A 15667-nucleotide genomic window follows, 5' to 3' on the forward strand; every position below is an offset into this window, starting at 1 on the left:
TAACACACAAATCACAACTGGTATTTGTGAAATGCATGAATATTTCCTTATTTTTATTTTTATTGATGTAGTTTTTAAATTTTCAGCTTTTCAAAATGTACATTATTTATTTCAATGTCCTCTTTTCTATGTGTAGTTTTATTATGTGTACTGCGTTATTACATTTGATTGAGCTCTTACGAAGCACTTTGAACCTGTGGCTAGAAAAGTGCTCTACAGAAAAATTTATTATAAAGTTTAAGGTGCAGATTACAATGACTACAATATCCCAGCTTCAGACCCCTAAAAATCAGACACTGCTAATTATTGTGCTGTATACTGTATAGTTTGGAAACACAAACTGGTGCGATGGAGCACAGAGCCTTGCAAACCCAACCTGCCAATAAACAAACATGCAGGACAAACACAGACTCTTTATTACCAGTGCTCATGCCAGCAAGAATATTCCCATTTAAGAGAGCGTCACAACTCAAAACCTAGCATCAGTCAAACAGGATTAAACAACAGGGATTCATCTGATGTGTCTACTGCTATATGAGAACACACACACACTATCTCTCCCCCCCCCCCCCCAACATAGGTTATTGTGTGTTTCATCACCCTGGAGCACTGTAGGGTGTGGCTCACAGACTTTCTGAGGTTCTCATTACTAACTGCTGTATAAGCACGCTGCAGGGAGGAAGACTGCAACAGAGAGAAAGAGCAAGAAAAAGAAAGACATAGCGCTACACGGAGGAGAGAAACAATCAGACTCAGACCGTCCACAGCATTCATATTTCTGTTCCATAGGTACCCACGTGTGCATCATTACAACGATCCGATTAGCAACGCTACCCTTCTGCCTCCTCACCGCCTTGCCTCAAAGTCTCTGATAAAGAGGAGAGATGAACACGACACCCATTTTCACTCCAGGGGCTTATAGACCGGGGGGAAATTTAGCACAGAGGAACCATGCAAAAGGCTAGGCTGTGCCTCCCTTGACCACTGTTACTATGCAGACTTCACACAAGCACAACAGCATCCAATACAGGTTCATCCTCAGAGACAGGGGGGAGAAACAGAGAGAAGGAGAGCTAGTGAGAGAGAGGGAGAGCCAGTGAGAGAGAGTGAAGGAGAAACAGAGACACAGAGGGGAGGGAAAGGAGAGAGAGAGAAAAAAGGAGAGAGATGAAGAAACACGTGGACGGAGAACAAGAGACGGGTAGACAAAGAGAGAAGATTGATATTTTTAAAAATCCCCAAATAACACATGACCATAAAAACATGGAAAGCAAACAATAATATTAATTTTCAGTCTCTCTCAAGATGGAGAATTCATTGAAAACATTATTCTCTTTTTTACAAGCAGTTAAAAATTCATATCATGATGAAAAAACAACAAGTGTGGCTAAATTCCATTTCCACATTGTTTTAATATGCACAATTCAGGAAAACAAATGCACACATGACCCTCTGATAGGCACTTATAATTTCAAAATTAAACGCACTTTATACATTATGTATTTAGAATCTTGAGTTACGTACAAAATAACAGGTTAATAACAGTACCACTGAATTAATTAGACTGACTATAAATTATTCATTATTTCACAGTAAAAACATAATCATTGTTCTATTTGAGAGATGGATTTACCAAGCTTATGCCAGCAAACAACATCAAGTTAAAAACCAGCCAGGACTATATTAGAACACATTATTCCAGTTTCACAGGATAAAGGTTATTCTCTTACTCCTACAGAAAGATGCTTCTCTCTTCCGGGTATAATAACGAAACTAACTGTAACTAAAATGATATAGATACAAACAGAATATGAATTTGCCAGTGTGAAAAAAACTGCAATCCGCAAAATATAATGTAGTGACAGACAATGTCATATTTAAAAACTGGTCCATATTTCATTCCCAAGAATTTGCAAAAGCAATAACTAAACCTGCATTAATAAACATCCAACTTAGAGGGGCTGTTTATAACTATAGATTTATGGTCATGAAAGAACAGCAGTATGAAAGGTTTGATTTTAAAATTGATGACATCAATCTCAGCACAAATGTGTAAAACTTCTCCACCTCATAACCAAAGCTGCGGAAGCAAAGCCAGCCGCCCTAGAGAACATGCATACATCAAAACCTCCCTCCTAATTAGACACCTGTAATGGCTATCATGTGCCATGGGCCCACTGTTCTTCAGGACGACGAGTGGCAGCTGCACTAATCTCCTCGGGCGGACCAGCTCGTCCATGCACGGGGGTCGAAGATCACAGGCACGCCTCCCTCAGGTAAAGCACACCGCACATTTCTACTTTCTTGAAAATGAAACCCCACCCCCAAGTAAAGGTAAGCGCCTGTTTCCAAAATAATTGCAGGGACTCACATTCCTACAGACTTCTACATGTGAGATCATCTCTGTGGGAAAAAAAAGGCCCCACCACGCTCTGCTCCTTCCTGCGATTATACAGTACAGAGACCATTAGTGTCACTCAGCTCTGGTCTCATCACAATCTCCACACAGAGGATGCTTATGACCACTCTCCTGGGAACAAGTCTCCTGACTTCAAGAACTTCCTTATGCTGAGTTTCCATGAGATTGCACGCCACAGGATGGCTGAAGAAGGGCAGGTTTATTGTAATGATGTGAGGCAGAGGTTGCATGGGCTCAGAAATGGGCAGGGCTGCTATATCAGTGACGCACTGATTTGAGCCAATCATTGTGTTTTCCTGTGGGGGAGCAAAGTGTTTTTACTGGTTCAAACAAGACAGTGACGGACAGCTCATTGTAGCGGGACCTAATACGAGCTCCCTGAAACTGTAATATCCCATCACTACCTTTAAGAAGGACTCAAAGCAACACATGCTAAAATAATATTTAAAATGCAGTGTTATGATACAGCTCTCTCATTTTTCACAAAGGATGGTAAATGGACTGCATTTATATAGCGCTTTTATCCAAAGCGCTTTACAATTGATGCCTCTCATTCACCAGAGCAGTCAGGGGTTCAGTGTCTTGCTCAGGGACACTTCGACACGCCCAGAGTGGGGATTGAACCAGCAACCCTCCAACTGCCAGACAACCGCTCTTACCTCCTGAGATATGTCGCCCCATACGGCTCACCTTAGGGAAATGTGTGATGTGTATTTCAAAAATATATTTCAATATCTGAAAATGGCAATCCTTTTGATATTTGATTTTATTGTGAAGTTTATTGTGGTGTTATTTTAAAAATATCTTAATATATTCAAATTGCAATATATGTTTTGTGTATTCCGTTTCCGTAAGGGATACTCAACATGCAGCACACCGCAGCAATGGCAAAGAAGCTCCTAGGCAGATATTTCCAACATTCTTTCCCCCCTACTGTCCATAATGCAACAGCCACACTGCACCTGCTGTGCTGGAACCCAGTCCCAGTCCAAGCCTCAGACATGACCCTGAAACACCGTCAGTCTCCCTACCAGATATCACACCTCGTCCGTCTATTGCCAGACACACAGAAACTCCATTTAAAACGAATGAGTTCCCCTTGCACGCTACAGATTCAAGAGGTTACACAATTTGGGTAGTCACAATGAATATCTGGAAAGGCTTAAAACAAATCATGTTTCACTTTTCACAAACTTTACGCGCACATAGGAGAAATCTTTTTTAGGGACAAACATGGTACCTGGCATATTTGATGTTGTGTGATGCATCATGCCATTTTCATAACTAAGCATTCTTTCTTTTTTCGTTTTTTATAAACTTGGCAACCAGCATGGGCTGAGTACATCCAATTCCCAACACAATTTGGAGTATCCGGTCATTACCGGTCAGCATACTATAGCGCTGTTAATCTCCACTGCGCCTGCCTGTGGGCGTGCGGTACACCTTGCTTGCTTGAAAAGAGCTGTGGTTGAAAGAGCATGCAGAGGGGAAACAATGCCATCCCCCACAAGTCAAAAGTGGAGGTGGGGAGGAAGGAAGGAGCGGTGGGGGGTGATTGGGTGGGTGGTTACACTCAGGACCTGTTGAGGTGACAGTGTAGTATAATGGTAAGTGAACTAGACTTGAACTAGAGGTTGCAGTTGCTGTGAATAAAAGTGTCTGCTAAATGCCTAGAATGTAAATATTTCACTTTCCATACATTTCTAAATGTGCTTTTTTCTCTTGCGTCCCCTATGGCCTGGGTGTCTGTCCTGGCAGGGGCAGGTATGCTGGCAGCCACATGCAGTCAGAATGGGAAAGGTATGGGATAACTTTCCTCAAAATGTTTTTTTTTTTCACCTAAAGCAATCAATCATAGTAACTCTGGGTAGCGCTACACTCTCTCATCCCTAAAAGGATGATGGATTAATTTGCACCACCCAGAAGTACCCTCACGGAAATGGAATATACTGCTATACTGTAAATATGTAGACTTTTGAACAAGGACAAATATATTTTACAGCCCAGAATTTGTTATCATTTGCCCCTATATTTCATGTCCTGCAATATCTTGATAATATACTTTATATTTGTACATTTTCAGCATATTCCATTGCTACAAAGGAAGTGCATAGAATTAGTTCCTTCAAAAAGCTGTTTTCCACTTAAGCAATAACCCATGAGGGTAATTCTAGCCTCCTTGTGAAGAAGGGCCACAGACTGATTAGTAAAAACCAGGGGTACATGTCAAACCAAAATAAACTGGCACAAAGTGCTCCGGTCCCACTGGCATTGGGAAGGACTTGGGGTGGGACAGGTCAAGCAGTGGTCTGGGTTTTGCAGTTAATGGTGTGTCAGAGGAAGAGACCTGTCTAAACAGAGTGGACTGGGAACCTTGACAGGCACCCCCCCCCCCCCCAGGAAGGGTGTGTTCTGAAGCTTAGGGGGGACATGCTCATGCTCATTTCCATTTAAGGAGTAACTATGGATGCCTTACTTTCAGGGGCAGCCATGGTCGTTAAATTTTAGGGCTTCGCAAAACACCTCAGGCAATCCACATTGTATCAGCAAGTTAAGCTAACATGCACTCTGATTTTAACCAATCAGCTCACTTTGATGTGGTTACCAATCAGTTTGAAGCATGCTCAAAGTGTTATTTTTTTATTATTGAGTTTCATTCAAATTCAACCCAACAAAATGAAATTAAGAAATGTTTCTATTTATTCAATTTCAGCTAAATGTATACCAAATTAAATACATTAGTGGCAAACTTATGGATCTATACTGATCAAAAAATATAATAACGTGCCTTTCACATGCAGGATCCAAACAGAAAAAAACTACGAAAATGCAGCCTTTTTTCTCTCATAGAGTGGTGAGTAACTGATGGAGTTTTAGGCAAAAGTTTATCATTGGTTGTGTTGTGAGCTTCCACAAATGCTGGAAAGAAGAGACAGATTTTTACACAAGTATTTAAAAGGCATAAAATCTATAGGGAATTAAGCCTTGACCTTTTTTTATAAACCAATGACCCAGCATGGGCCTGGCCCTGGTGCCACTTGATTTGAGATTGCTCACTGCACTCTCTCTGTGATGGTAATCCAAATGCCCCAATGCACTTAACTGCTTTCCAGTCATTTAAAAGTCACCCATATATTCCATCACACACAGACTCCCCTGCTTCACCTGCTTTTTGGCTACTCCCAGACCCCACATTCTGGGATACACTTCAAACAACATTCACAGAATAGCATCAATCTAAGGAAGAGCCGAGACCTTAAAAAAGAACAATAAAATCTCTGGAGCTAATCCAAGAAACATTTCAGTGGAACTAGGAAACGCACACGGGGCATCACAAGGGCAGGAGAGGCTGCAGCGCCTCACTCTGTGTGCATAACGGCATTTCTTTAAATGGGAACAAAAAAGTACTGTATAAACCGACCCAAAATTCAAACTCCACAGTGAGAAATGGTGTGTTGTTGATGAGCCTCACATGGTTTGTCATAGTAAAAGCACAGCGAAACTGAAACTGTCAAAGATACCACAGCCAGGCTGTCGGGAGACTTTGTAATTGAGTGTACAACATTTGACCTAATTGTGTCAGCGTCCTGCTTGGCATGAGTGAGATTTGGAGTATAAACACATCTCTGCAGGGAATAAACCGGTAGTAAATCTGTTGGACCTGTAACTGTTTTATAACCGTAAATATCAGGAGGTACAACGCCTGGATGGAAAGGTATTTTAATCTGAATCAATTGATTTTACAAAACCCATTACTGTTTCAGTGCATGTATACTCCTAACATCTGAGACACATCACACAGTGATTTATTTGGAGGACCTGAGCAATAAAACCTTATGCATGAGAACAAATCCATGAAATGCTAATTTTGTGAGGGAATTAATGCTATTAGTATGTACACATTATGCACAAGGCATGCATGTGCCTTTACAGAAAAGGAATAAAAGAAATAGGCTATATGAACATAAGCTATTTGGGGGTTCGGGTCTGGTGTTTGCACTGTTTGCTCTTTTGGCTCTGTCTCTTGCCTTGCTACTCTGTAAAGTGTCTTTGTGACAGTTCTCTGTAAAAAGTGCTAAACAAATGAAATTGAATTGAACATAAATGTGTTATCAAGATCAGAAAAGATACTGCAACACTTCACAATATATATATACAAATTATTTCTTTACTTTCCAACATTGAAATATTTGTATTTTTAAAATGCACTGCTATAAAACAAATTCATAATTTTATATTTATAAACCCACAAATATATTGTTCATTGCAGTATATTCCATTTCATATGGACAAGTCATCCCTGACATCTTAATGTCTTCTGCCATTGAAAGGCTGAACCACTCCTAACCCTGCAGAGTCACCATTCCACAGCAGGACACCAATAGCTCTGCTCTCTCTATCAGTGATGGTCATCTTCAGGATGATTTGCTATCCCCTTGTAAAAAAAAGACCCCCATCCCTCTACCCCCAATCACTACAGGGGGTCACCAAAGTTACATTTACACTACTTCTCATTCAGATTAGTGTGCTATTGTCTAGATACACTTTAGAAAACACTCATTCAAAAAAACAATTGAGGACAATTATCAGATGAGGGATCTTTTGTGGAAACTTCTGACTGTCAGGGTTCTCAACAGCTGCAGAATTTGAACCACAAGTTAACCGGGAATTTTTAATAATCTTTTCAAGTGGTTTTGTTTACAGGGTACACAAGACGCTTCCAAGAACATAGTCATTAAATACAGTGATATATTTCACAACATGTATACAAATTATTTCTTCAAGACGTATTGTATGGCATTGTAATAATAATGTTGTATTTGGGGCAAAAATATTCAGGGAAATAAGTAATGTATTTGTTTGTTTGATATTCTGGATGTGTCACATTTAATGGTGGTCTGAACACAGCAAACTGAACAAGAATTTGATTTGTCCAAATCAGATCTGAATTGTGTTTGGATATAGTCTGGGTTAGATTCGACCAGCATCACATTTGGCAGTGTTCACTATGAGCATTTTCAGACCAAAGCACTTAAAGGTGAGAACAAACTGGGCCGTTAAGGGTTCAGCTGATCCGTGAAGAATTCTGTCTTGAGGATTTGCCTTCCCTAAAAGCATAGCACAATCTCAACTGTAGGGAAAATCCATACCTGTCTAGCCTCTAAGGAAGCATAACCTTGACCAAAACAGGAAGGTAGGTTGGGCCTCTATAACCATCAAGACAGACAGCAAATGAGACTCCATCTGCATACTGTGAAACCAGGGGAAATCATCAAGACCATTTCTGAGAAGGACAGGAAACAGCAAATCCCATTTGACAATGACATGGTTGGTGATTGCTGCTGCTCCATGACAAACTATGGTTATGGAAAACCAGCCTTCCTAAGCCTGTAACTTGAACTTTCCAGCCATTAGCACCCTCAAAACTGTCCTACCTGCTTGTGTGTTCACCCCCAGCACTGACCATATCAGATGCATTTGTGTCACTGCCATTCTCAGGCCTGTGGCTGTGTGGAGCACACTGCTAGGATAACCTGACACAGAAAACAGACTATTTCAGCACCACTTCCCCTCTGTGTCCTTGGAGAGGCAGAATGCAAGGAATACACAGTCAACAAGAAACCTCAGGGAGACATACAGCCAATAAGAGACCTGAAGTAGACAGAGCCAATGAGGAGCATGAGAGAGACACACAGCCAATGAGGAACTTCACTTAGAGAAAGCCTTCAGGGGAAAAAAGGGATGACAAACAGCGACTAGGAAAATCTAATGTAGACACACTGTCAGTAAGTCACTTCAGGCAGACAAACAGCCAATAAGGAACACCAGCTAGGCATACATCTACTGATGGGCTTCCTAATTGGAAGAATCCTAAATGAAGGAAATTATGCCATATAGATTTTCAAGGGCACATCTCAACATGCATTAGGCATTAGGCTGCCAACCTGGCTTAACATTTTCAGTCAAGGCAGTTTATTGATTTAGTTCACATGCAACTGAAGAGTTACTGTATGTGGAATTGAATTTTAGAAGTTAAATATAATTACTTGCCACGTACAATTACATTTCACCAAAATGATTATAGTAAAATATGAATCTCATCTCAGTTAAATAAAACACAAAAATGCAAATCCACCCTCACTGGTTCAGGCACAGACTGCAGCCTTATATTCCCATGCAATTCAGCCCAGACTGCAGCGAGTCTGTGTCTAACATTATACCAACATCTGCACAGCTTCTGATTTCTACAAATGCAAATTGATGAAGCACATCTGTATCAGGACATCTGTTTTTAGTGTAAGAAAACCAGGACTAATATTACCACAACATTACTGAATGTCAGAGAGAGAGAGAAAGAGAGAGAGAGAGAGAGAGAGAGGTATCTGAAATCCCTTTTAAAAATGGTGTCAGTTTTCTTACTCACTAGCACGTGTGGCGTTTCCATTTCACAACGATATATCTGAATCAGTCTTATAGCTGTGAGTATGGGAAGTATATTTTCTGTACTGTGATGTTAAGCAGTGTAGTCATACCCAGTCAAAATGTGGTCATTCACATTTGTATTTAAATCTTGCTAAATTTCATACATTTCCATTGGATACCATAAATACATACCCATTATTTCTTAGGCACAGCATTTCAGTTTTAACCTGTCCTTCTGCCCGTTTATTACACTGATCATATCAGGCTACCCTAACGTGTTCACAGTTTCTAGCCTGTTTTCAAGCGGGGTTCGGTTCATCGGCATAGCAATGACAGGCGTCGCAGGCAAAGGATAGCATACTTGTTTACATATCATGCCGATTGAAAGATAGCAATTAAAACAGTGTGCAGCCTGTCTATTACATTTCTTTCGACAATGTCATGATGTGCTCTGTCAGACAGTTTTTTCGGGTTATATGTCGGAAGGGAGGCATACACTAAGATCACTCGTTCAGCTGGGTAGCATGGGGATATATCTCAGCCCTGGCCTTTATAAATGTGTCTCATATCCATCTTTTCATCAAACTATGAATGACTGAGATTTGCATCACCGTAGTTATCAGCCTCGTTTTGAGAGACCACATTTAATCTTTGTTTTTAAAAAAGTATTAATTAATTGAAAAGAACGTAAATTCCAATAATAATAATAATAATAATAATAATAATAATAATATGTGGTTTCGGTGAAGTGGGTTGCACCATCGCAGAGAAGAAACGGTCAGCCAATGACAAATATTGCCATGAATTCGAATCTGCGAACAGCGTTCTTCACCTGCACCGATAGCTGTTCTCCCCACATCGATAAGCTCAGAGATGCTGATGAAGATGCCGGCGCCTTCACCGCTGCACACGCAGGATACACCCCTCCATCCAAAATATCAAAAGCTTTCACATTAGGCTACTCTAGTACACAACCAAATACCATGACTTGATTTTTACATCAAGAGTCAGTAGGGTAGCCTGCTGTAGCCTACAACCGGAATTGATTTGCTGACTTGTAATTTCATCAACCCGTATACGCGAGGGCACGGTGGTGGAGGAGATACATTCAGACGTGTGGCCCCCATGTACAGCAACAACCATTCACCGCAAGACCATTCTGGGTGATTGAATGTTTTTCAAATTCCAGAACCCTACCTACTGTATGATAATGGTTGTACTTGTAGGTTTAATGAACATCACTGAACAGACTGACGTAGGCTATTCTGTAAATCAGGTACTCACGCACTGCCTCCTGTTTAGGATCTAGTCCGCTGGCGGTCTGCTGAATTCTGCCTATTTTGTTCTGCAGAACCCAAACCCGCTGGTTCGTGGAGATTATCTCGTTCTCCAGCTCCTGAAACAGCGAGCAGGCGTGCTTGGCCAGGTCGGAGAGCTGCCGCAAGGTCCGAGAAAGAGCCACATTGTTGATTGAACACAGATCCTCAAAAAGCAAGCCCTCATCATTCGGAATCGCGTGCCTGCACAGTAACTGAGGTTCGACGATCCTTTTGGCGAATGGCATTTTGCAAGTCAAAATAGGTCCCCCAAAAATAGTCAGATCCAAGAGCACAATCGCATAGGTTCTTGTCCCCCTCAATCCAAATTTCCCCAAAACAGCTTAAAATTCTCCATCCTTTCCCTCTCTTACGGTTAAGATCACACACATATAGAGAGTAGCGCAGCCTTCCTTCGGAGCTGGATCTTCGCTGGTCCTCTGATCATCAGTTGCCCATCGTTGCTATTTTTTCGATGCTTCTAAGAGAGGTGCGTTTGAAAAAGATTTCTGCAAAACCCGGAGAGAAACTCCAAACGCACATCCTGGGATCTGGAATGGCAGCGATTCTCCCAAGTAACCGCATGGAGTCAGTAAAAACGCATTGTTCGTGTGGTTGTCAAAAACAAGTTGCAGAGCAATATGCTTACAGAAATATCTGGAAAACACTGACAAATATTTTACGCTTAATAGGCATATACACAAGCACCCAAGTCATTGCTAACGAGAGTTGATGTAGCACCCGGTGTTTAAATGATTCTGTCTAAACACGATCAGTCAGCGCTGAAAAGGAAATCGAACTGGTTTTACGGCTATTTAAAACCGTGTGTTGATAATCGTCTCATATCGTAAATATTTCCTATTTGTCCATAAAATTCACTCAGTGGTTATTTATGTTGCCAAATGGTCTTCTTTGAAAATAAAAATAGCTCAATAACTGAAATAACACGGGGATGTGTGAAAAAGTGAATTAATAGACTCTGTATAGCCTTAAAGGTAGGCTGTGCACACCTCAACTTTCATCTCACAGATATTGGGCCTATGTCTTAAGAATGCTGAAAGAGAACGGGGTAATTGACCATTTTGCAGAAGAACCCCCCCCCCCCCCCCCAAAAAAACAAACCTTTTGTAATCTACCTCCGAGCCTTTAACTTTGCCACCTGTTTTGAATGAAAGAAAATTCCTGAGTGTTAATTGCACCTTATAGAATTTCTGAGGCCAAGAGGGTCGAAAACACTGATTTCTGATTTCATACTGAACATGCTTCTGCGTAAGCATGCCTTCGCTGGCTAACAGAGCGCCGGTGTGCATCTGCGTTCACATCCGCTGAATGAGGGGTCCGCTAAATCCCAGCTGACGGGGGAAGAATTGGCAGGGGTGACAGGGTAGTCTAAAGCTCTTCCTGCGGTTTTACCAGTGTCTGCATCAGAACTGCAACAGTTGCATAGTGAAGCTTTCAACCAAGAGGGGTTAATGAAAGGTCAGGTGATCGTGTCATTCGGTGGTTTGTGTGTGGACTGGACTGGGGCTGGTCATACTGCTCATTTGGGCAAAGAATTTTGTTTACCCCTGTTGCATCAGCAAGACCACTGCGCAAAGTAGGTCAGAATGGACCCCAACACCTTATCGGGACTTATACATTTTTATAGGTTTTGCTTGGGCTGTTACTGCACCCCCCACCCCCCACCCCCAATCTGGTCGCCCTAATTCCTGATCCACTCCACTTCCAGTACTGAGCATGACTTCATACATTCATTTATTCATTAGTTTGTTGGTTTATTGGTTCAGACATTCATTCATTCATCTCACTCTATTGCACCACAGTTAACTTGGATTTACTCATAACGTTAATCTATCGTCTATCAAAATTCAGAAATTATATTTAGTGTATGAGCACATTATGTAAAAAAGATTCAATTCAGCCATCAACCATTTCCAAAAAAAAAAAACATAATTGGCATGTTTGATTCAAACTGACTCTCAGGCAATATGGCTTTATTTACAGTATAAGCCATGTGAGGAAGAGAGCCAAACATACTGTAGCTAATTATGCTGCAGAAGCAATGGGAATATTTCTGATCTCAGAACTCATCACTAAGATATAACTTCACCAATAAATTGCCTTTGTCCCTCAGTATCCCTATCAATCCAGCCCTCTATATAAGTATAGGAAGCTTATGAACATTATCGCCTCATAATACTGTATAATCAAATATACTTACAAGCCAACAGTGCTGTTTAGGGAACAAGCGATCACTTGTTATTTCATTATTTTTTGTTTACATATATATTTTTTTAAAACTGTAAACTGCCTCAAATGCAATATACAGGATTGAAAACTTTTCCGGATTACTAATTATACAATGCCTTGCCTCAGAATCTCAATTTGTGTGATGAAAATTAACATTTCTCTATGAGGCGAGCAAAAATGAGGAAACCAGTGTCTATTTGTGCTTGTTTTAAGTATGAGAGAACATAACAGTTTTGTTGTGGAATGCTCCCCTAAAAACCATACACGGACAATAAGATATTGCTTACAAATGTAGAATTCTGCAAAGTGGCAAATTGTCAAACCAGAAATTAGGAGTAAAGTGAAAAATCAATCGAAACCTTTCTGAGGTGCAGTCCACAAAAAATGCCACAGCTCTGTATTCAGCATGTGCTCGTTACACAGCCAGTAGAGTTTGAAGTTGAAAGGGATTAAATGTAAGGTGAGAAGTTGCTCCTGTATCTCAATCCCCTGTTCATTATTTGTTATTGGGATAAGTGGGAAGACAATGAAAGAGATACATTCCTTTTGGATGGCCCAATATCACATGACACTGGTTTGTATGTTTTGGAAGGGGAACTGGTAACTTCCAAAACCCATTGCTTTGAAAATGTATGGTGAACACATACAAAAATGCTATTTTCATATACAATATCAAATATATGCTTATATCAAAGGCAGCCAATGTAAAACACCTTGTGAAAAAGTTTCAGTACGTAAATATTGAATTTGGTAATTGTTATGAAAAAAATAGTGAAGCGCGGCAGTGTAGCGTAGTGGGTAAGGAAGTGGGCTTGTAACTGAAAGGTCATAGGTTTGATTCCTGAGTAGGACACTACCTTTGAGCAAGGTATTTAACCTGTATATATCCAGCTGTATAAATGGATGCAATGTAAGTCGCTCTGGATAAGAGCGTCTGCTAAATGCCTGTAATGTAAATAATTATCATAAATACATTCATTTATGATGCCAATGCAACATCTACTGAATGTGAACCAGCTTGGTTGCTTACACATATAGACCATGGAGAAATTACATGTAGTTGCATAGTTTACATTTTCAGAAATATACATGATTTTGCTGTGAGCATTATATTGTTTTTATTCAGTTGTTTGAGATTCAAGAGCGCCATCTAGTGGAGAATATACCAACTTCAATTAGAATTTCTGACCTGACTATCTTTTGACAACATAGTAGATGGTTTTATTCCCAGGAATTGCAAATTGTGTGACGAGGGCCAAAGAATAGGTGAATACACAGCTGCCTCAAGCTGAGTTTCCATGTGTTATGGGGTTTTGGGGTTTACAATGAGAACAGTGGAGAATAGTGTTTGCCATATTCTCAAATGGACAGGCTGAGACAAAATTCAACATTGCTAAAATATAGTACTAGGGCACTTTTTAATTGCAAGAATCCTGACTCCACAGATCGTTTTCTAAAAGATGGTTACATGCCAAATTCCACCATCCTGTTATAATTTTGTTTACTTCCTAGAGTGAACAAAAACCTTCCATGTTTAAATGTGCCATATCTGAGACACACTGTCGCCCACCCTGTGCAGCTGTCATCAAGAAACCAAACCACACACTGTTCAGGGGGTATTTATATTTCAATCAGGACTCCCCTTACTAAACCGTCTAATTTTATAAATACGCAAGGCTACCTTGTTATCTATAGAATTAGAGCTCAGAGATGAGTGCCTGGGTGAGTGAATGGTAATTAGACTCAGACAGTTGGCTGGTGATTACTGCAGGGGTAGACATGGGGATAAAACAGGTCTGGGCCTGTACTGTGCCAGGAAGAGGGCCTTGAATGGATGTGTCTTGCCTGCTTGAATCCTGTCCTGTCTTCCTTCACCAAGGTAACCAGCTGCTCCTGATCTCAGACCAGACAAATGACACGATTCTCCTGTCCGTGGTTAAAATGCATGTCTGTAGCCAAAGGAAGCAATTGAGGGAGTCTAAAAATATAGAACATCTTCTTTTGTCATTTTTTTGGATTTCTTTTTAGATAGATCTCTTTAGGGTTTCTGTAAAGCACACAGCTCGAAAAGCACAAAACCTAGGACTTGTCATGCTTAACTCGATCAGCAGTGAGAAATCAAGAGCAATGGGAGAATCCATACTTACACTGATCAACCTTAATGAGATATACAGGATATGTGCTTTCCACTATCAAGACCATCTTTGTCTTGAGGTTCATCGATTCTGAAAACCAATTCTTGGAGGAGTGAAATTAAATTGCATTGTAAATGTACACAAAACAGTATAAAGCATTTAAAAAAATGAATGCAAAGACCAACCAGGTTGAAACCAAAGGTAGTAATAAATCCATAGTGCCACACTATGCATGCCATTGGCCCACGAAAGTGACAGTTGTAGTAATGAGATGTTCATCCACAGTTATTGTGAAGCATGAGTGTGAAGAGGCATGTGAGTGCAATGCACACTCTGGATGGAGGTTGGACAGAGCCTCTAGAGGGAACTCTACTCTTACCTTCCAAGACCTTCAATGCATACACACACACACACAAACACACACACACACACACACTAGCGCACACACATATGTACACACAGACACACACATGTTATATGTAGATGCTATATTTGCACATTCTTCAGGATGGGAGACACTTGGTATGAATGAAATACAGGCAAGAAAGAATCACCCAAAGTAAAAACGTAAATGTTTGGGTGTTTCATGCACTTAAACAGCACTCACTGCATTAGTCTACTTTAGGTATTCATAGTTGGGGGGGGGGGGGGGGGGGGGGGGGTAATATTACAATAGAATCAGTCATTATAATAATCAGATGCACATAAATTCAAATAAGCATGCTAACAAATAGCTGTGCAGGAAATTTATACCCAGGAGAATTTTTCGTCTTGATATTTGTATCCTTGAAGATTATCTTTAGTGAAATAGCTTAGTCTGGCAGAAATAAGCTGAACTGAGAATGAACCCGAGATATTGGTGCTTGCTTACGAAAAGCTGGCAGAGAAGTATGCGCGTGCCTGACCATGTGATCCACAACTATTCTTCAATAAATTCTCCTGCTCATGAACCGGAGTTGGGGGATTAGAGAATAGCAGTCATTATTAAAAGATGTGATTATTAAACATGAAGCACCATTTCATGTTGGGGACATTTGATAGCACATTATATGAAGTAGTTCTTCGATCTTGATTCATTTTGTTAAAGAGAAACAACCGCACATGAAAAAGCAGGGCTGTGTATT

General features: G+C 40.5%; 1 protein-coding gene across 12 annotated transcripts in view; it reads right to left on the reverse strand.

Moving 5' to 3' along the window:
• LOC118223890 (Nance-Horan syndrome protein-like) overlaps nucleotides 1-10626 on the reverse strand; it is a 122167-nt gene extending 111541 nt beyond the window's left edge. For all 12 annotated transcript variants that reach the window (XM_035410926.1, XM_035410925.1, XM_035410924.1 and 9 more), the window contains exon 1: nucleotides 10127-10626. In XM_035410926.1, coding sequence (XP_035266817.1) covers nucleotides 10127-10406 — 280 coding nt within the window. In that variant the 5' untranslated portion in view covers nucleotides 10407-10626. The remainder of the gene's footprint in view (nucleotides 1-10126) is intronic.
• Nucleotides 10627-15667: the final 5041 nt, after the last annotated feature.

Source organism: Anguilla anguilla, chromosome 3, assembly GCF_013347855.1.
Source record: "Anguilla anguilla isolate fAngAng1 chromosome 3, fAngAng1.pri, whole genome shotgun sequence".
Taxonomy (NCBI): domain Eukaryota; kingdom Metazoa; phylum Chordata; class Actinopteri; order Anguilliformes; family Anguillidae; genus Anguilla; species Anguilla anguilla.